The sequence below is a fragment of the Pteropus medius genome, unplaced genomic scaffold (genome assembly GCF_902729225.1).
Source record: "Pteropus medius unplaced genomic scaffold, Ma_sr-lr_union100, whole genome shotgun sequence".
In the NCBI taxonomy this organism is placed as follows: domain Eukaryota; kingdom Metazoa; phylum Chordata; class Mammalia; order Chiroptera; family Pteropodidae; genus Pteropus; species Pteropus medius.
The window spans coordinates 21,261,442-21,281,780 of NW_024349797.1; the positions used below are offsets into that span (position 1 = coordinate 21,261,442).

General features: G+C 55.6%; 1 protein-coding gene across 1 annotated transcript; it reads right to left on the reverse strand.

Moving 5' to 3' along the window:
* Window positions 1-637: 637 nt before the first annotated feature.
* On the reverse strand, window positions 638-9,646 carry DEGS2 (delta 4-desaturase, sphingolipid 2). Its single transcript, XM_039884358.1, has 2 exons — window positions 9,522-9,646; window positions 638-1,545 (listed from the first exon to the last, which is right to left on the reverse strand). The coding sequence occupies exons 1-2, from the start codon at window positions 9,601-9,603 to the stop codon at window positions 638-640; spliced, it is 990 nt and encodes a 329-aa protein (XP_039740292.1). The 5' UTR covers window positions 9,604-9,646.
* Window positions 9,647-20,339: the final 10,693 nt, after the last annotated feature.

Genomic DNA, 20,339 nt, shown 5'->3' on the forward strand with positions numbered 1-20,339 from the left:
GGGAGGGGAGGGAAGAGGGGGTGGGGGGAGGAAAGAGGGAGCCGGGCGCTGGACACACGGGCTGCTGGACTCCAGTCACACAGGCCAGGCACAAACACCTGCACAACCAGGCAAGCGCTCACACAACCACATGCACAAATACATGTGCACATGGGGCACACTCAGGCACACAGACACGTGCACACACGAAAGACCTCAGTGCGGCATCCTCGGACCTCTGTGCCTCGGGGCACCTCAGGTCTAACCACCCACTGGCAGACTGGGACTCCTCCCGCCCTTCCTTCCCCTCCCTCCTCCAGAAATTCTCCATCCCCAGGCCTCCCGAGACAGGGGCACCAGCCCTGGAGGCTTCTGCTCTGCACCAGCTCAGGCCAAGCCCCTTGGGTCATAAACAGCAAAGCCCTCCATGTCCTCTCCGTGCCCTGTGGGGGCCCTGGAAAGTCACGGGACAGTGACAGGGAGTCGGGAGCCAGGAAGGGGAGGTGCTTCTCATGCACTGTCACTACTGCTGCCCCATTTTACAGAGGAGGAAGCCGAGGCACAGAGAGGGCAAGTGGCTCGCCCAAGGATGCACAGCCAGTACCCGTCACAGCCGGGCTCACACGTTTTCAGTTTTCATTAAACCGAGCGGTCTAAACTATAAAGGCCTGTGCTGTGTGGCCTTTCCCTTTGCCCTGAGGACCACAACTGAGAACGAGGCCACCCCGTGATCAGGAAAGGGGGGCCGGAGCATGGCCCCAGGCCCGCCACGCTTCCCCGCCCCCTCGGACAGCCCCGCCCCTTGCCCACCGCAGCCACGTACCAGGGGCAGGTTGCAGCCGGGGATACTGGGGAAGTCGTGGTGCTCCACGTGGTAGCCCACGTTGAAGGTGATCCAGTTGAGGGGCCCGTAGTAGGAGTAGGTCTCGTGGCCCTTGAGGAACATGTAGTGCTCAGCCACGAAGTGGCCCGAGATGGGGTGGAGACCCAGGCCCAGCAGGGAGCTGGCCAGCAGATAGGCCACGGGCTTGAGCCCCCAGAGGGCGAAGATGGCCGCATCGGCCGCCAGCTGGACCAGCGCGTTGAACACCTCCATGCGGGTCAACGCCTTGGGGTTCACGTAGAGCGGCCGCAGCGAGTAGAGGAAGGGCTGCAGCACCAGCCAGAGCAGCTTGCGGGCCGGCGTGCAGAAGAGCCAGCCCTCGAGGCGCGTGGGCACGTCCACGTCCAGCCCGTCGCCGCCCAGGTAGCGGTGGTGGTCCACGTGGTACTTCTTGAAGGAGGCGGCGTAGGGCAAGCCCACCGGCAGGTTGGCGAAGATGGCGAACCAGCGGTTGTGGGCGGCGTGGGCGTTGCCGAAGGCCGTGTTGTGCGAGATGTCGTGGATGGCCAGCGTCAGCGAGTGGTTCACGCAGCCGCCGAAGGTGTAGGCCCAGAAGAGCAGCCAGCGCCACGCCAGTCCCCGCACCAGCCAGCAGGCGAGCAGCTGCGCCAGCACCAGCCCCAGCACCGTCCACTTGAGATGAGGGTCCGGCCGCATCAGCGCCTTGATGGCCGGGTACTTGGCTGCAGGCAGGACCAGGAGAGAGCGTGGTGAGCCGGGCGCCCGCGGCCCAGGCCTCCACACGCGAGCTCACCCTCCCTCGGCCCCCCTCGCTCCCACTTTCACTGTTTGTCCTGCCGTCTTCCCCTTGGGCCTCTTTCCACCATCCATGAAGCCCCCAGGCAGTGACACAGGGGCAAATTCACCCCCGAGGGTCAGGCTAAGACCTGGGCCTGTGCTTTGGGGGCTAGGAACAGCATGGCCCGTGGGTGTGCAGAGGCAGGCAGACCTGCCTGTTCACCACCTGGGGGATTCTGGGGAGACCTCCCCAGAATGGGGCTCTTTGCCAGCAGCCTAAATAAAGAGCAGGTGTCACCAGAGGTCACAGAAACATAATGCCAAAAATCAAAGCAGCTTCCTGGCCACGCCCAGGCGAACCGAACCGCCCCTGTCGGTGTAGCGGAGGGTGACAAGGTGGACTGGACGCCCGAGCTCAGCAGGAACCTAGGAGGGGCAGGGCGGCCAGGGGAGGGGGGCGTGCAGGCCTCCGACTCGGTCTCAAGGGTTTCGGTTCTTAAGATCTGCAGGAAATATAAAATGTTGAACGTGCTTTTGGGGGATGGCGGCCATTTGTTACAGTATCTTTTGTACTTTTCTATATTTTGTTTTACAGGAAAGAAAAAAACAATGAGAGTGCGAGCTGGCCAAGTAGGGGCGGCCCTTTCTGGCCACGGAGCAGCCGGACCCTGCGGGAACAGAGGGGAGAGGGGGTGTGGTGGGGTGGATGCCCTTGGTCAAGACATCTGTGCCTTCTAGAAACCTCTATGGCTGCTCAGCAGGAGGGGGCCGGCAAGGCCAGTGAGGAGGCTGAGGCTGAATCCGTAGGCAGGGAGGCACAGGGACAGGGTCAGCACATGCTCGGGGTGACAGATGCCCGCCAGGCAGAGCAGAAAGGCCCTCGGAGGTGGGGAGCCTGCGCCGTGACACACGGGGAAACTGAGTCCAGCGAAAGCGGGGGCTTGTCCCAGGGCACCCTCGGGATAAACCGTGCAGTCTCAGAGCGTTCACTGCCCACCCCTCCTGCCCAGAGAGCAGCCGGGGGGCCTCAGGCTGGCCCACGAAGACGGTGTCCAGGATGGCAGCCGAGGTTGGGCCCCGACTGAATCAGCCAGGCCAAGGCCGAGTCCTGCCTGGTTCTTTCCTCTGACTGACCCAGAAATTCACGCCCCCTTTGAACTTGGTCTGGAAGGATGTGACAGCTCAGCTCAACTGTCCCAAGGCTCCCACAGCCGGGCCCCAAGTTCCTCCTGCCAGCCCAGCCGAGGCAGCCGTCTCTCCTTTACAGATGAAGAGACTGAGTCCCACGGGGAAGCTGGGGATCAGCCAGCACCTAAGGCCTGTCCCCAGCCTCCATCCTGAGAAGAGGCACCCGGCCTGGGACACCAGCCTTTGAGGTACAGTTATGTCTCTCCATGACTAGAGATAAAAGAGGGTATCTGGCTGCAGCGCCCTGTCAAAGTCTCCCAGGGAACATGCTATTTCAGAGGTGGTGAGCTGCCTGTCCCTGGGGGTATGCAACATGGGCAGAGGCACTGCGCCCGTCAGAGGGGAGACTCAGGCTCAGAGCCCTGCTGCCCCAGCTGCCGCACGGGCTCTGGCTTCAGGGTCAGTCTCGATCTTGCTGTGCGGCCACCTTCTGGGGGCCTTGGTGTCCCAGCATGAGGTGGCAAGGTGTGCTGTGCCTCAGTGTGTGTCCCCTCTGAATATTCCGGCCCCTGAACTGTTGGACAGCCCATGTCTGCTGGGAGATGCTGGGGACAGTTGGGGTCCCTGCATCCTGGAACCACAGGTCACCTCTGCCCGAGAAGCCAATAGAATCCGTCAGGCAGCTGTCCACGTACCAGCACTGCCACCAAGCCTTCGCCTGATCGGGCAGCTACAAGAGCTGGCTCCACACAGCTTTCGGGACAGGCTGGCAGTGGCCAATGGGTCTGAATCCCTCCCTGCCCACTGGCAGCTGGCAGAGGCCTCTTGGAGCCCAGCGCCTGCACCTGGCCAAGGACACCAGCCAATCCGATCCTCAAACGCGGTGGTCACGGGGCGAGTGAGGAAGAGGGAGCAAGCCAAGGGGCAAGAGATAAACCTGGGCCTCACTCGGCCAGCCATAGGGTGCGGTCCCTGGGGGGCTAGGAGGGTGTAGCTCTCAGAGCAAGTCCACAACCCAGCTCTGGATAAGAATCTCGAATCCAGAATACGTGAAGATCTACAACTCAGACAAAAGGTGGTCAACCCAGTTCAAAAATGGCCAAAAGGCTTGAATAGACATTTTCCCTCCTCCCAGCCACAGGCCTTCCACCAGCTCCGGCCAGAAACGGCTGGCCATGAAGTCACCTCCCCCTGGTCCCCAGCGAGGCTCCCAGGAGCACGGGGGCTTCTCCTCCCTTGCACCCTGGCCTCTTCCATGCGCCAGGCCTGGCACCGACCAGGACCGAACACTCAGCAGTCCCCCAGGGAGTTCGAACGCCGGCGCAGGCCAGTCTCCCTGCCTGGGGGGTAGGGAAAGTCTTTGTCACCGCCTTTCTTCACGCGAGTGCTCCGAAGTCTCAAACAGTCCACCTCACACCTGCTTCCCAGCTCCCAGCCGACCCTGTCACACACGAGCTGCCGTGCGGGGCGCCAGCGGCCCAGCTTCCTCTGCCCACCTCTCCCCACCCACAGCCGTGTAACCTTCCCTCTGCCACTGCTCCTAACAAAAGCACTCAAAGCCTCCTAATCCCCCTTCCTGAAAGGCTTCCTCGCAGGCTGGCCCTGACCTTGGTTAGCCGCCCTCCCACAGCTCAGTCTGTCCACCCACTTTTTCAGTTCTGGAGCCAAAAGGCAAGCCTAGCCCTGTCTGGTCACTGTGGGAGGCACTTTGCGGACCTGGTTCAACACAGAAAATGGAAAGTGGCCCAAAGTGCCTTCAGGAGTCACTGTTCTCTGCCTCTAAAACTGCTTTTTGTTCATTGACAAATATTTGCAGAAGGTCTGTGAAAGCCAGGCCCCAGATCACAGAGATGGGAGGGGTTCCAGGCTGAGCGGGGGCACAGTGTGTCCCAGCTAGAACGTGCTGAGAGAAGCGCACACACACGACGTCCCGTGGTAGCCCAGCTAAAACTCACAGGATAAAGGGTTTGGGTATGAGAACACGGGGTGGGGCTGTGCAGTGACCATGTGGTCAGAGGGATCTTTGTCAGGTAATGGAAATACTCTAAATCGGATTATGTAACTTCACTAAAAGTTGTTGGACTGTGCCTTTAAAATTACTGAATTTTACGACATGTAAATCATGCCTCGTAAAAGCGGTTACAAATTACAGAACAGGGAATAAGAAGCCAGGCGGGAGACACAGCACGCCCATCAATACGGAGGCTGGAAAGGGACATGTGAGCTGGCACCTGCCTCGAGCCATGTGTCAGGCACCTGAGGACAGGTGGTGGCTCTGTTCAGGTCCTGGGTAGAGAGAAGGGGAGAACAGAGGCTCAGACGGGGAAGCACTGAGTCAGGGTCCTGAGGGAAGAAGAGAAAGGACAGAAAAAAGGACTCAAATGGGAAAACGAAGGGCAGCCCGGGGAAGGTCACCTGTGGCCAAGGCGGGGCTGCCACAAGTCACACACACAGAGCTCTCGCAAATCAAGAAAAAGGACAGCTCCGATGGAGAGGAACCAAGGGCATGAGCAGAAAATTCACAAGACAAGCAGGAAGATCAAGGAAGGAAAAGCGGCTTAGAAATGCCACCTAGAACAGCTCTCCACTCAGCAAGGGTGAAACCTGCACGCGGGGCTGAGGCTGCGCGCCCAGCGTCCAAGCCCGCTGCCCAGGGCACGTCTCACCTCCGGGGAGCCGGAGCGGGAGCTGCTGCCAAGAAGGGGGGCCTGGCCCTGCCCTAGGGGGAACTCGGAGCATGGGCGGCCACGGGTTAAAAGCTACCACCCCACGAAACAAGGCAGATGACTGGTAGGGCAAAGGCCTCTGGGTAAAAGGGCCGGCCCCTGCAGGAGCACGGAGGAGGGCGGGGCTTGGTGGGGGCTGGGAGGGGGAACGGGGGATGGGGGGGCTCTGTCTTCATCAAGTCACACCTGCCAGCAGGCCAGCAAGCACGCAATATGCTCCCCTCTTCTCAAATTCATGCTCAGCGATGACACACGTTGGTCACTAGGTTGGCCATGATGGAAATGTTTACAGATCAGGGTTTTTGGTCCCCTCTGGAGATTCGATCCTTTAACATCAAACTGGCATGCAATGTGCGTGTGGGGGGAGGGGGAGAGAGTGTTTCTGGAAAAAGGACACTTAGGCGGAGACCCGAAGGACCCACAGGAGTTCGGTAGATGAGGAGCAGGGGAAAGAATTTAGAGGGAAGAGCATTCGCAAAAGCCATGACATAGGAAATGGGGCTGCATTCCACGCAGTGGCTACAGAGCGAAAAGTAAGGAGATCCGGTGGGGGCCAGAGCCTGGGCGTGCCCAGGAGGCCGGGGCAGAGAGTGGGGTTTTAGCAAGGCCGGTCCTCAGAGGATTCGAGCATGGAAGACATAATCAGGTCAGACAGGGCCCCGGGGTGACCCCTTAGGGATCACCCAGTGTCTGTGCAGCTGTGAGCCTAAGCACTCAACACCCCTCACCCAGCCCCACCCAACCTAAGACCCTGGCCTCCCTTCCCTCTCTTGGAGAGCTGCCTTCCTTCTCTCTGCCCTCCCCATGCCCGTCACTGACCCTGCCCGTCACTGACCCTGCCCACTCGCCAATCGCGGGACTTACAGCTCTGGTCAGTGATTAGCTGGCTCCAGGGGAGGGCACGCCACTCAGGGCAGGAGGGTAGGGAGGCACCCCTCTGTCTTCTGTGGGATCTCCCAGCCAGGTGGACACAGGCCTGGCGCTGCCCGCAGCCCACCTGGTAGAGGGGGGCGGGGCCTCCATGCTGACTGCAGCTGGGATGAGGGCCTCAGGCAGTGAGTGCTCTCACCTGGAGCTGCGTCTCTGAGGCTGGACGAAGAGAGTCCGCAAATCCCCTGTAGCGTCCGCCTGGTCTGTTCTGTTCTGGATTTTCCCACTTGCCACTGAGAGAGCCCCAGCCAGGGCCTTTCCTGGACAAAAAACCCAGCCACTGCCAAGAGTCTTACTTCCTTGTTTTCCTCTTTTGTTTTCCTTTAATTATTTGAACTTTTTTAAAACACGTATGAGCCCTATTTTCATAAGAACAAAAACAAACGAAATCACAAAGGTATTTGTTTTTGAAAAGACAAATCCAAAGCCTGCTTCTTAGAGCACGGCCACGCCTGGCTTGGACTCTGGTCCCGATGGCACCAAACTCCTGTTGGATCTGTTCCCGCCCTTGCGATATAGGAAGCACCTGGCCTGGGAGACATGGCTCTTAGAGGCTGCCGTAGGACCCCACACTCCCCATGCAGGCATGAGCTGCAGATGGACTTTGGTACTGCCCAAAGAACTTGCAGCCAACCCTCTGCGAGAACTTTCTGGACCCTGACTCCAAGTTAAGGATCTTTATTGAGCATCCACTGGCCTCCAGCAGCTTGGCAGGAGCACAGCAGCCACCTGGGTGGGGCCGCGGCACATCCTCACCAGGAGTTCGCACAAACGCCAGCCTGGCCTCTGCGGGTCTCAGAGCTGTGTGGCCCTAGGCAAGGTGCCTCCCCTCTCTGCATTCCATTCTTCTGGTTGGCAGTCACAGGTAGGATTTCTCCAGGCTGGGAATGGAGGCCGGAAGCCATTTCCTGCCCTTGGAGAGAGAACAAGGGCCTGCCTGCAGGAGGTAATAGTTATCACGAGGCTCACGTTACTAAGCACTTAACACTGCCTCATTTCATCTGCGCAACCCATACAGGAAGCGCTACAATTAACCCCTTTTAACTCCACCAGCCTCAATTTGCTCATCTATGTATCGACTTGCCTGAGGTCACACGGCTAATGAGTGAGTGCTGAGGGCTTCACCAGGGAGGCGGGCTTAGGACCCCAGCCCTGGACCCTGCAGCCTGCCCCAGACAGAGAAGCCAATGGGTGGGAGCCACCGAGGGAAAATTCCAGAGGAGCCGCCTCGCCCAGCAGGGTCTGCAAGGGCAGCAGGGGGGGCTTCCCACAGGAGGTGGACCTCAGCGAGTGCCACTGAGCAGAGCAAGGGGAAAGACACTCAGGCAGGTGAGCAAATGCCAAGGAGGGAGGGAGAATGGTACGTTCCAAGTTCGCCCTCTCCAAACTGGATGCATGGGGAGGAACTCACAGCACCCGGTGGAAATGGGAATGAGCCAGGCTCCCTGGAGAATCGGCCCTTGGGAATTTGTTTGGTCCGCAGCCTGGCCCAAGTCCTGTGCCTTCTCTCTTTAGAGAGATCCCTCTCCGTGTCCTGGGCTCTGGGTACCACTCTGGACACCTTCCCTTCCAAGCTTGCCTTTCATCCTCATGCCCATGCTAGACAAGGGTGACTGTGCCCGTTTTGCAGACTGGAAAAGTGAGGCTGCAGGCCAGAGTGTATGCATTCCTCCAGGAAGCTCCGTGGGCCATGGTATGTTTCCCAGACTTTTCCACCCGGGGCCAGGTGCCCAATGAGTCTAGTAAGGGGAAGGTAGGGGATGGCAAGGGGAGGGGGATGAAATGCAGCCCTGCCTTGGACCCTGCCAGGCGGCAGCGGCCGAGATGCCTGCCCTCTGGTGGGAGGGAGGAGCAAATGATCACCAAGACCCCACCCTCCACCCCCCTCCCCTCCCCTCCCCGGAAATTCACAGGTGCAGAGGTTGCTGCCACAGGTGAGATCACAAATAATGCTGGGTTATTGCTCACCTCGCAGGAGGAAACCACAAAAGTCACAAACCCACCCAAGTGCCTCCAGCCCCTTCTCCCCCGGCTACAGCCGGATACAGTCATGGACCAACCACTCAATACATCCAGTGTCTGAAAGGTTTAAAAATCATAGGATGCATATTTCCAGGCCTTAGGGTGGAGCATGGAGACACCAAAGGGAAAACTCTAAAGAAAAAAGCCAATAGACTCAAATGCATTTTAAAAAGTTTCTGTGATAACAAAAAACTAATTATAAAGAAGAAAATTACTTGCAACATAGAAGACAAAGGGTTAAAAGCAGCCTAAATAAAGAACTCTAACAGTCAACAAGCAAAAGACTAACCCAAGAGGGAAAAAGGGAAATTTAGATGCCAGTTAAACATGGAAACAAATCATCAAAGAAATGGAAATTAAACCCACAGCAAACTAGTATAGCTTCATCGGCCTGACTGGCAACGATAAAAAGCTTTGCCAACCCCAGGTGTAGGTGCGGGGCGGGGGGAGGTGGCGGGGGATGCCACCTGTTCTGGAGAGGCAGGAGCAGGGCCGGCCTGCTGGAAGCTACCTGGGGCTGTGGAGGCCACTTGGTGGCTCCTAGTAAAAGCTGTTTTGGAGGTGTAAGCCCTTTATCCATAATCCTGGGTCCCGAGGAACCCGCCCACAGAGAGGGGAGCCCCGTGCGCTAAGCCGTACCGTACCGGGAAGGACGGTGGGGTTCTTTGCTACAATCTTTGTCTTAGAAAATAGCTGTCTCTCTGGTTCTGCGTTTGCTTCCTTCGAGGCGTCTGCTCTCTCTACACTCGGTGGGCTCGACGGCCTCCGGGAGACCACCGAGCTGCCTTCGCTGGCAGGGGCGGCGTCCCGCACGGGGACAGTCCCCCGGGGCCAAGCCCTGCGCCGCCGCCGCGTCCCAGAGCCCAGGTTCTTCCCAGGGGCGCGCCCGGGAGCAGCCGAGACGCGCTCCCCAGCGCACCGGTCCGGGCTCGGGGCCTCGGGTCCTGGATGCCAAGACCGAGGCGGAGACGCAGGGGAGTTCAGACCGGGGCGGCGCGGACCCCCTGGTGCCCCGGGCCAGGGATGCCGGGGGCTAGGATTGCTGGGGGAGGGGTGCGCTGCCGCCCCCCGGAGCAGGGGAAGCCAGTGTCCTCTGGGCCCCCGCGGGCGCTCACCGAGCATCTCCTTGCGGCGCTGCGTGTGCGGCTGGTCAGTGTAGACCCACTCGAAGTCGCTGCGGCCCGCGCTGTTGCCCATGGTGGGCCCGGAGATCTCCGCGTGCAGCTCGGGGCGCAGCTCGGAGCCTCTCCACCCGGCGCCGGTCCGCGCCGCGCTGGACAGGTTTGGGGCTCCGGGGCGGGGACTCTGGGGGCGGGGCCAGGCGCGCCCCTGGACCGCCAGACCAGAGGCGGTGCTACCTCCGGTCGGTGGAGGCCTCGCGATTCTGGCGCTGCCCAGGCCCGGAGTGGGTCGCGGTAGCTCTCGGAGCTCAGCCACCTCCGTGGGAAAGTGGGACTATTAGCACGCGACCCGCGAGTCCCCCGGCCGTAGGCTGTGCGGGGACGCCCCGGTACGCTCGGCTGCCCTGCTCGCCTGGCTTGGCCTTGGTGAGGGGTCCGATGTCCCCGCCGCCCGGACCCACTCGCGTCGCTGCTGCCCACGTGCCGCCGGTGAGCAGGTGATAGGGCCCACTGGGGTGCGGGGATGGAGATGGACGGGTGCCACAGTGCCAGCAGACAGGTGTTCAGAAGCTTCGCCCCAGCAATTCTCCGTGCCTCTGCCCACCCCTTTCATGCAACAACTCGGAAGGCAGATGATGTGTCTGTGACAAGCTCATGGTGGCATCAGCCCCACCCCTGCCTTCAGGTAAATCGAGGGACACGGGTGCACCAGCCGGAAGAGGCCCATGATGACTTGGGGTGACGCGTGCATGACTCGCGTGGGGAAACCTAGGATTCAGTAGAGGGGTCCTTTGCACTGGGCCTTGAGGGGCGAGTGGGAGCTCGGGGCTGGAGAGTGGGGAGGCATTGGTGGTGGGAGACGCAAATGGAAGAACTTGACGTCTGAATGAAGGGTGAAGGTTTTGGGGGAGTGGGGGCCCAGGGCTCCTCGTTTTTACCTTCTCAGGGACCCCTCTCCCTCCCCTTGCTCCTGTGGAGGGAGTGCCCGGCATAGCCGAGGCATAGCCTGGCCTGGCCTGGCAGCTGCCAGGGTAGCAGACTGGCCTGGCAGCCAGAGAACTTCAGGGCAGACAGGTAATCATGGTGAGCTTTCCCCTAGTCTCCTGGAAGTCCATGGTCCAAGGGCGCGGCACACTTGGCAGGCCTCCCTCAGCCCAGGGCTAAGGCAGTCCTGGCATGAGCTGGAAAAAAAAAATAACACTGTGCGTGGGCATCCTGTGACAGCCAGCCACTTGCCCGTGACTTAGCAGTGGGAAAAAGGGCAGACGCGGAGGCTGGAGCCTTCATCCAGCAGGAAGACCCTCGGAGCCTAGCACTGCCTGCCACCACCTTGCGGCACCTCAAAGGGTCACCCGCCCAGCTCGCACACCCCTGAAACAGAACTCGCTGCTCCCCAGGGCAATCTGCTCTAATCCCAGCCAGAGAGAGGCCAGGGAGGGACCCTCCCAGCAGCTGGCGCTCTACAGACAGGGAGACCGAGGCTGTAGAGACGGGAGCGCCTAGCTGAAGGTGACCGGCAATAAGCAGCAAAGCGGGACAGGCCCCTGATCTTTTACTTGAAAAGCCCAAAGTCAGAACACTGGCCCCACGCTGCGTCCAGTGAGATCTGGGGCCCAGCTCTGCCCCGCCAGGACACAACCACGCCCGCCAGCTCCCTCTGCCCCAGGAAAAGGCTCAGAAAACACCGCTCACACGTGCAGCCCAGGACTCAGCCCGTCCAGAAGGCGCCAGCCCAACACCTTCACTTTACAGAGGAGGAAACTCAGGCCTGCGCGGGGCTGAGTCAAAGAGCACCCTGGAGAGAGACCTGGGAGCAGATGAAAGCTCAAGGCGCGTGACCAAGGGACCCTCAAGTCCCCACGGTCGGCCTGGACCACAGAAACTCGGCTCCAAGGTGGTGAACGTGCCCAGAGCCCATGTGATAGCCCCTCACCCTTGCCCCCTGCCCACCACGCCTCCCCACCCTATCCTGTCCCCGCTATGAAGGAAAATACGTATTTGTTGGATGGTGTGCAGAGTGGAATCCTGGGCCAGAAAAGGGGCGTTAGGTAAAAACCAAGGAAATCCGAATGGAATACGAACGTTAATAATAGTGTGTCGATGCCGGTTTATCAATTGCAGCAGATGCACCAAACTATTGCAAGACAGTAAAATGAAGGAAATTGGATGTGGAGGCTGTGTGAACTCTCGATACCAGCTCCACAATGTTTCTGTGAATGCGTGTGTGTGTGTGTGTGTGTGTGTGTGTGTAAAAGGCTGCAAGCGTGTAGAGTTGTTAGTTCGCAACCACTGAAACGGGGACTCCGGCTGGAAACCGAGAGGACCCAGACAAGGACGAGGCCAGCCACTGTCCGGTGACTCCTCCACATCCTTCCACGCCCCCATTTCCAGGACATCAGCCCGGGTGGGGGGTTCGCTGACTCTCAGGGAGGGTCCCCAATGTAAGCCCGTGGTCAGAGCGGTCGGCTGTGAGGAGCTGGGAGCCCCTCCACCCAGAGGTCTTAACCTTAGCGCTCGCTTCCTTGGTGCCCCAGCAGCAGAAAGTCCCCTTTCTGCCCCAGATTTGCCAAAAACAGGCCAGATTGCGTCCCGGACAGGCCCTCCCACTCTGCCTGAGGTCAGCGGAGTCTGTGACCCAGAGTCAGCCCGCCTGGGAGGGGGCCAGTCCGAAGAGGAGAGCTGCCTGTCCAGGAAAACGGAGCTGTCGGAGAAGCAGAGTGGGGCTGAGGACCGAGAGTAACCTCTCCCCAGAGACACAAAAGGCTGTTTCATCCATAAACCAAATAAATAGAGCGGAGATGGACAGGTGTAAATTGCTTGTTTAAAAAAAAAAAAAAATCGACTATTGCAATGGAAGCACATGAAAGAAGAGACATGGAGGCCAGAATCTCACGTCCATCTAATGAGCTTTCTAGAAGGATGGAGAGAATGAAGGAGAAGCAACATCCACCCCTGTGCTGCCTTGTTTTCTTCAAAGAAGTCATCTCTCCCTGAAATTATAATTATAACTTAATTGTATGTAACTATGATTATCCTTATCTGAAATAAATTTTATAGCACATATTTATCTACTTGTTGATTACCTGTTCGCTCCTCTAAGGGTCTTGTTCTCTTGGGGTCGTGCCTGGTACCCCGAATGCCTAAACCAGTGTCTGGCAAGGGAGACGCCCTGAGTAACAGTTTGCTGCATGACAGAATAAATAAATCCTGTCAAACAAGGATTCCCCGGATCAGAAGAAGACATGGAAAGCAGGTGTCAACAGGACTTGGACTTGGCTCAGCCCCTCCCTCCTGAAAGCCTGCAGCGATGTCTCCCAAAGCTCCACATGTTTACCTGCGACGCAGGAATTTCGCTCCTGAGCACAGAGCCTAAAGCATTAAAAACACACACCCACCAGAAGCCACATGCAGGAATACTCCAGCAGCTCCGCTGGTCAGAGCCAGGGGGGTGGACAGACACCTCGTGGCAATCTGCATGCCGGAGTGGTGTGCGGCTGTAACATAGAAGTGCCGATACACCCACGCGGTGTGTTACTTGTGCCTCTTCATTGTTGTGATTCTGATGCTATGACTTCTTGGGACATTGCTGACCCTGGTGAGACTGCCCCTCCCAGGGCCAGCCGACTCCTAGAGACAGTAAATGCCTGGCCAGGGAGGGTGCCTGACATTTGCAAACCGACCCCACCCCAAGCCCAGGCACCATCACCTCATCCAGTGGCTCCCTACTCAGGGCTGGCATCCCCTAGCCCTGATCACGCAGCGCCACTCCAGACGAGGGACAATCAACTGTAATAAACTTAGTCACACGAGCCAACCCTCAGCCTGCTCACCTGCCACCCCATTCCTTCCAGCGGAAACTGCCCTAAAGGGCCCCCCACTCCCGTAGCTCCAGGCAGACCCTGGTGCTCCCCGCCCCCCACGTGGCCCAGTGGCGGGTAGTGCGCCTCTCTTCCTGGGAGCTGCACCTAACAAACCACTTTGTCAGTGGCAGCCGTGTCCTGGTCCGCCGGCCTCGCCATACCTGAATCAGGTGTGGACGCTGCGCTTTTGAACAACTGGCTTGGCCTCAGACTGGATGATGGGCCACTAGGCTGCTCTTGGCTCAGTAACTGGTTCCGGGGCAGCCTGGGAGGGTGCTGTCACCTGCTGGCACCTCTGCTGTCGCTGCACTTGCCTGTGTGGCTGTGAAGTCCCCGTCGGAACTGGAACTCGAGGGTGGAGACCCCCTTGAGTTCGAGGGTTAACTCGCCTAAGTTCTGAGAGGATGTTCCAGGCACTGTTCTTCTTGGCTGACTAGTTGCATTCAGGAAAGGCTCCTCCATGGGGGGAGGAATGTGACAAAGTCCCTCCAAGCGGCACTACGCCATGGGGGAACTGAGGTGCCGCGCCCCCAGACCTTTCAGTGAGCCCTGCACGTGGAGCCACAGCTCTCACCAGGAAGTCGGGGTGAAGGTACCCACCTCACAGCCCGGGCACCCCTCAGGGTCGTGCTGTGCAGTGTCCCTGATTCTCCCCTGACCCTGGGGAGGGGTCACACCCATGGAGACCGTGGAACCATGGAGGAGGAGTGGGGGAGGGAAGGGCCCCCATAGTGGCTGCCGCCTACAGGCAGGCTGCTGGGCCCTTTTCCCCTGCCCCCCCTTTTCTCTGATCACCCCAAGATAGACACTAAAAACCACAGCTTCGGGTGCTAAGAGCTGAAAACAGATAAAAAAGTAGGGCGTGGCGTGAAAGAGAAATAGATCCAGGGAAAGAAAGCGAAGGTTAATAAATAAACCCCAGGATTTAGATACTCAATATATTTATAAAAATATAACAAACAAAATTTACATGTATACATACATGAAAACAAAAGTCCCCGGTTTGGCCCAACTAGAAATCAAAAATGTATGTAACAATATATAATAATTATATATAACACATACAAATTTTGTTGTATGTTTGTTATATATGATTACGGCGAAAAGATTTCTAAAAGCACCTCTTGGCTTTGGTGCCTCTTCATCCAGGGTTCTGAATTATTTGCTAAGATGCACCCACCAACGTAACCTCCTGGACTTAACATGGGGCTCAAGAGGCGGACCTGAGCATTCAGTTTAAACACCGCAGCCCCTGGAATCTTAGGGAAGTCAGTTAACATAAAACAGAGGGAAAGGAGGTGTCTCGCACTTGAACTGTGGCCTCACCTCAATTTCCTGCAGTCATACATAGTCCCCTTTGCCCTAAAATATCCTATATTGGGCAAAGAGTCGCTAACAGGATGAATAATAAAGTGAAAGCCAGTCTTTGACATTTACAAACTGGCTTGATTAACTGGACCCCCAGTTAAAAGAGATACTATGTCTCAAGGTAAGTTAATACAGGGCCTTCAAAAAAGAAAGGAAAAATAAACAAACAAAAACAAAAAACAGGGCCTTCAGGGAGTAAAACTATAAAAACGAATTATCGGGAGGCCTAAGCCCTCCCAGAAAGCCATTGTTTCACCGTAGAGCCATTGTTTCACCGTAGAGCTTGGCTTTTATGAACTCCACAACCCCAAAACCTGGCACCTTTCCAGTCACCAAGTCACCCACAAAACAAATACCTGAAGCAAAGGTGCCCAGTAATTGCTCAGACTGGAGAGGCTGCCTGCAGGCTAATGGGGGAGCGCAGCTCAGCCACGAGAGCCGGACCCCCACCCCACCCCACCCCGCCGCACACGCGCCCTGACACTCAAACCTCTGTCCCAGCAGCGCCCACGGACTGAGGCACGAGCGGACCTGACAGTCATTGCTTTTCTCCCTCTGCAGCTGGGGCTTCTGCACGCGTCGGGCTGGCCGGCCGCCCAGCCCGGGTCCTCCGCTGAAGCCCAGGGGCCTGAAGGTCCAGGCTCCTGCTGGCAGTGCCAGGCTGCGAGTGAACGGAGGTCCTGCTCTCCCTGGGCACCTCCCTGCTCTCCCCGTCCCAGGCCCCCTGGGGAGAGGATCGGCCCTCCCCTTCTCCTACCCCTCCGGCTCTCCCCGGAGACCTCCTGCCCCGCACCCCGCGCCGGGACCACCAGCACCCCTTCCGCTCCATGACACGCGACACCACTCAGACTTCACCGAATTATCAGTTCACAGCCCCAAAGGCTTGACTGCCGGAATTGCCATCTTGACCCCAAAACACACCAAGAAAATGTTTTTTAAACAACAAAAACAAACAACCAACAACAAATATATGTGAGTGTGTATCTTATACTGTGACATACTCTAAACTCCAGTGAGATGTTGTTAGCGACCCTGGAAATTTCAAACCTGTTTTCTTGGGTAATGCCATCCAAGCGAGACAGCCTCCAGGACCCTTCACCCTTCTGACGTCACTCCTCATTCCCAGACTAAAATGTTTTCCATGCTGCTTAGGGAAACTTACACCTTACTCTCTTAAACATCTCTATCGTCACCCCGAAGATTCTTTAATGTGATGACAAAGTATCTGAGGGCCAAATGTAACTAATACCTTTTTATTTTCTGTAATTCTGATGCGATGACAACTTCGGGCTTTGCTGACTCTGGAGAGACTGCCCCTCCCGAGGCTAAGAACTCTTAGAGTAAATGCCTAGCTTGGGAGGGAGCCTTACATATGTAAACCGATCAATCTAGAGTCCACACACTGAACACCAAAGGATAACAAAGTCGGAAGATTCGTGTTACTAGATTTCAAGGTGTATTACAAGACAATGTGTCATTGGTAAAGGGACAGACACAGAGCTCAATGCAACAGGATAAAGCCCAGAAATAGACCCACACAAATAGAGTCAAATGGTCTTTGACAGAGACAAAGGCAATTTAGTGGAGAAAAGACAGTCTCTTTAGCAAATGGTGCTGAAACCAGTGGACTTCCATACGCAAAAAAATAAATAAACCTAGATGCAGACTTTACACAAAAATTAACTCAAAATGGATCATAGGCATAAACGTAAAATGCAAAACAACCAAACTTCTTGAAGAAAACACAGGAGAAAAATTTACATGACCTTGGGCTTGGTGATGAGTTTTTAAATACAACATCGACAGTACAATCCATGAAAGAGGAAAAATTATAGCTTCATCTTTATAAAAATATAAAACTTACGCTCCGTGAACGATAATGTTAAAAGAATGAGAAGACGAGCCACAGACTGGGGAAAAAAACACATATTTGATAAAGGACTTGTAAGCAAAATATACAAACAATTCTTAAAAGGCAACGGTAAGAAAGCAAATAACCCATTTAACAAATGGGCCAAAGATCTGAACAGATACCTCACGATAAGAGAGATACAGATGGCAAATAGGACATGAAAAGATGTTCGGCACCTTTTGTCATTAGGAAAATGCAAATTCGAATAATGAGACACCACTGTGTGCCCATCAGAACGGCTAAAATCCAGAACACTAACACCACCAGACACTGGGAGGACGTGGGGTGGCAAGACCGTCACTCGTGGCCGGTGGGAATGCAACATGGTGCAGCCACTTCTGAAGACAGTTTGGCTGTTTCTTAAAAACTAAACATATTCTCACCATACGATCCACTAGTTGGGCTCCTAAGTGTTTACCTGATTTTAAAACATGTCCACACACGTGAACGTTTATAGCAGCCTTATTTATAATCACCTAAAACTAGAAACAACCAAAATGTAAATAGTGAATGGCTAAATAAACTGTGCTACATCCATACAGTGGATGTTATTCTGAGATAAAAGGACATGAACGAGTCACAAAAAGACGTGGCTGAATCTTCAAGGCATCGTTCTAAGTGAAAGCAGGCTGAAAATGCCACATACGACATGGTTCCATTTATATCCCATTCTGAAAAAGGCAAAGCGGTCGCGACTGTCAGCAGCACAGTAGCTGCCGGAATGTGGGGGTGGGCATGAGGCTGTAACAGTAGATTTAAAGCATCAGCATTTGTCAAAACTCATAGAACTGTATATCACAAAGAGCGAACCTTAATGGATACAAAAGTTTACCAAAACCATTAGGAGTCAAGGATCCCAGGGCAGAGTGTGGAGTGTGACGAGAGAATCCAATTGTATTAGAAACGTATGGAACGATCTCACCGAAGGACACGGGAGAAGAAGGTGCTGACGTAAGCAACTTCGAAAACGAACAGAGCCCACAAAACTAAAGGCCAAAGGACTGGACTCTAGTTGATAAATTGCTTCCCGTGGGGACACGAGTTAACAATTCTAGGGCCATGTACACTGGAATTGAACAATTAAGTAAATAAATAGCAGGTGGCGAGAGCTGAGTGTCTCGCCGTTGGAGGGAGAGATTACAGATAAGCAAGGGGGAGAGGCTAGAATGTTCCATGTGGATTAGAGTTGGTAACATCCATATAAACTTATGTTTAGCTTAATATAGACGTAAATAGTTACGTGCAGAAATAGTTACAGATGCGTATACGCAGGGTTAGTATTCGCACACACATCTCCTTGCTTTGTCAGCCGAGGGCGCCAGGAGGCAGGGACATCCTGGTAACTCTGGTCACATGTGACTTGGTTTCCAATACCTTTCTCCAGTAAAAGGAGCCAAGACTCTTGGGAGAAATGGCAGATTCTAGGGCTGGGGCAGGGACTAGACAAGATGAGCCTGGAGTGTCTTATAGTGTCAGAAAGTAAGGATGTGCTCAACTCTCTCTCTCTGTCTCTGTCTGTCTCTGTCTGTCTCTGTCTCTGTCTCTCTCTCTCTGACAGGGGTATGTCAGAGGGACACAGGAGCCAACTGAAAGAGCTCCCAATAGCCAAAGCTAGAACAATCTGAGCAACAAAATAAAGTAGCATTAGATTATTTGTCCTAAGTATTAAATATACATCCACGAGTCCTTACTGAGATAAATGATCGAGCGAATAACTAAATGAAGGTGACGAGGTCAGTCTCCCATGCAGAATTCTCGGTCACTTATGTAGCTATTTCATCGTCAGGGAGGCGGCGCGCAGCCGCCCCCCCGCTCCTCAAGTGTGGGGTGCAGAGTGACTTCCTTCCAAAGGGGACAGTATAGAAAGGGGGGCGGGGGGAAAAGGGTCCCTTTCCAGTGGAGAAACCTGATAAACACACTTCGGCCAGTGATCAAGGTCAGCATTCACAGACAAGTCATGTCGATTGGTCGTGTCCTTGAACTGGTGTGATGAGGACGCTGCTTCATCTCTGTGGTCGTCTGCCCCAAACCCATTTTGTACAAAAATCCCGGGCCTGTCCTGCTCGACACTGCCAAGACCGTCAAAAACCACGGAAGTCTGAGAAACTACCGCAGCCAAGAGGTGCCTCAGGAGACGTGGTGACTGAAGGTGGTGTGGTACCCTGGGTGGGCCCTCAGGACAGAAACAGGACATTAGGGGAGAACTGAAAAACTCAGAATGAAGTATGGATTCTAGTTAGTAACGATGCATCGGCATTTGTTCTGGAAATCGAAAACTGTTCTAAAATGTTAAAAGTTTATTTAGGAAAAAAAAGTGCACACACGTATAACTGTATGTTTCCATTTACATGAAGGTCAAGAACAGGCAAAGCTAATCGATCACTGGTGTTGGGGTCAGGATGGCGGTTTCCTCTGGGAATGAAAGAGAGCCTGCTGGGAGCAGGAAGTGAGTAAGCAGTCTGCATCTGGACCTGGGCAGTGGCCATGCGGGTGTAGACGAATATAAACATTCGTGGAGCTGCTCTTAAGATGTGTGGATTTTATAAAGGTTACACTTAAATTAAAAAGTTAACACAAAGAGAAACAATAACAGCAAGAAAGCCAGACATCACCTTCTAGAAACACCGCAGAGAAATTTCTGAGCATTCGAATGAAGAGAAAAATCTCAAAAGCTTCGAAGAAGAGACAAAATGAATTTCCCGCAAGAGAGCGAGAGTCAGTCCGGCCACAGACTCATCAGCGACGCTGCACCCATGGAAGATGGTCAAGCGGGTCGGCACGCCCAGCCCGCTTCAGGATCTCCTACTACACCCAGTCCAGCCCGCCCCAGTTCGCCCAGACCAGGCCTGCTCTGTCCCCATGGCCACGTCTGGCCCATCTGCCTGAGCATGCTCCTCCAGACACACCCTACATCTGTGTCTCCAAATCTTTACCCTGCCTGTCTTTTCCCATCTCTCTCCAAATCCTTCAGGCCAAGCCCAAGTGCCACTCCTCCCAGAAGCTTCCCTGATCTGTCAACCTGAGCCAGAGGCTCATCTTTCTTCCTCCTTCTCCCCTAGACTCTGGGGCTGACTGCTGTGGTCTGTGTGTTTCCTGTCCGGCCCAACGGGCAGCACTGCTTGCAGCTGGGACCACAGCTCTGCCCTCAGCCGCCAGTGGCCTTGGGCAAGGCACTTCACCTCCAGGCCTCAGTTTCCTTGTTTGTAAAATGGGGACAGCTGCCCTACTTCCCAGGGCAGCTGTGGGCAGGAGCCTGTGTGAGAAGCACCTGGCACATAGTAGGCCCTCAATCAATCAACAGCAGGTCCGCTGGGAGAACCACGCTGCTGGGGATGGTGCACATAAGACCTGTCGGGAGTCATCGCTGCCCAGTGGTCAGCTTGGGGCCCTCGGAGTCAGGCTGGCGGGGCACCAGGCCTTGAGATTTCAATCATGACACCCCTGTGATTAAGTCACTTTCAAACATGTGGCTTAAGGACAAAATAAAAACCAGTTGGAGAAGTCGGCCCTGTTTCTGGGGAGGAAATTCCAAATACACACCATACACAAACAAAACCAGTCACCATGGACGTTCAGAGCATGGGATGTGGTGCCAGCCCACAGGCAGGAGCCAAGTTCCAGACAGAGTCAGGCCCTTCCCCAGGTCATGCCAGCGCCACCCCTGGGTCAATA

What these genes read in the sequence shown, in the direction of transcription:
- DEGS2 (XM_039884358.1), bottom strand. Translation starts at nt 9,603, where the DNA reads ATGGGCAACAGCGCGGGCCGCAGCGACTTCGAGTGGGTCTACACTGAC. An exon ending in GCGCCGCAAGGAGATGCTCG is followed by an intron (nt 1,546 to 9,521) that starts GTGAGCGCCCGC and finishes TCCTGCCTGCAG; the next exon opens with CCAAGTACCCGGCCATCAAG.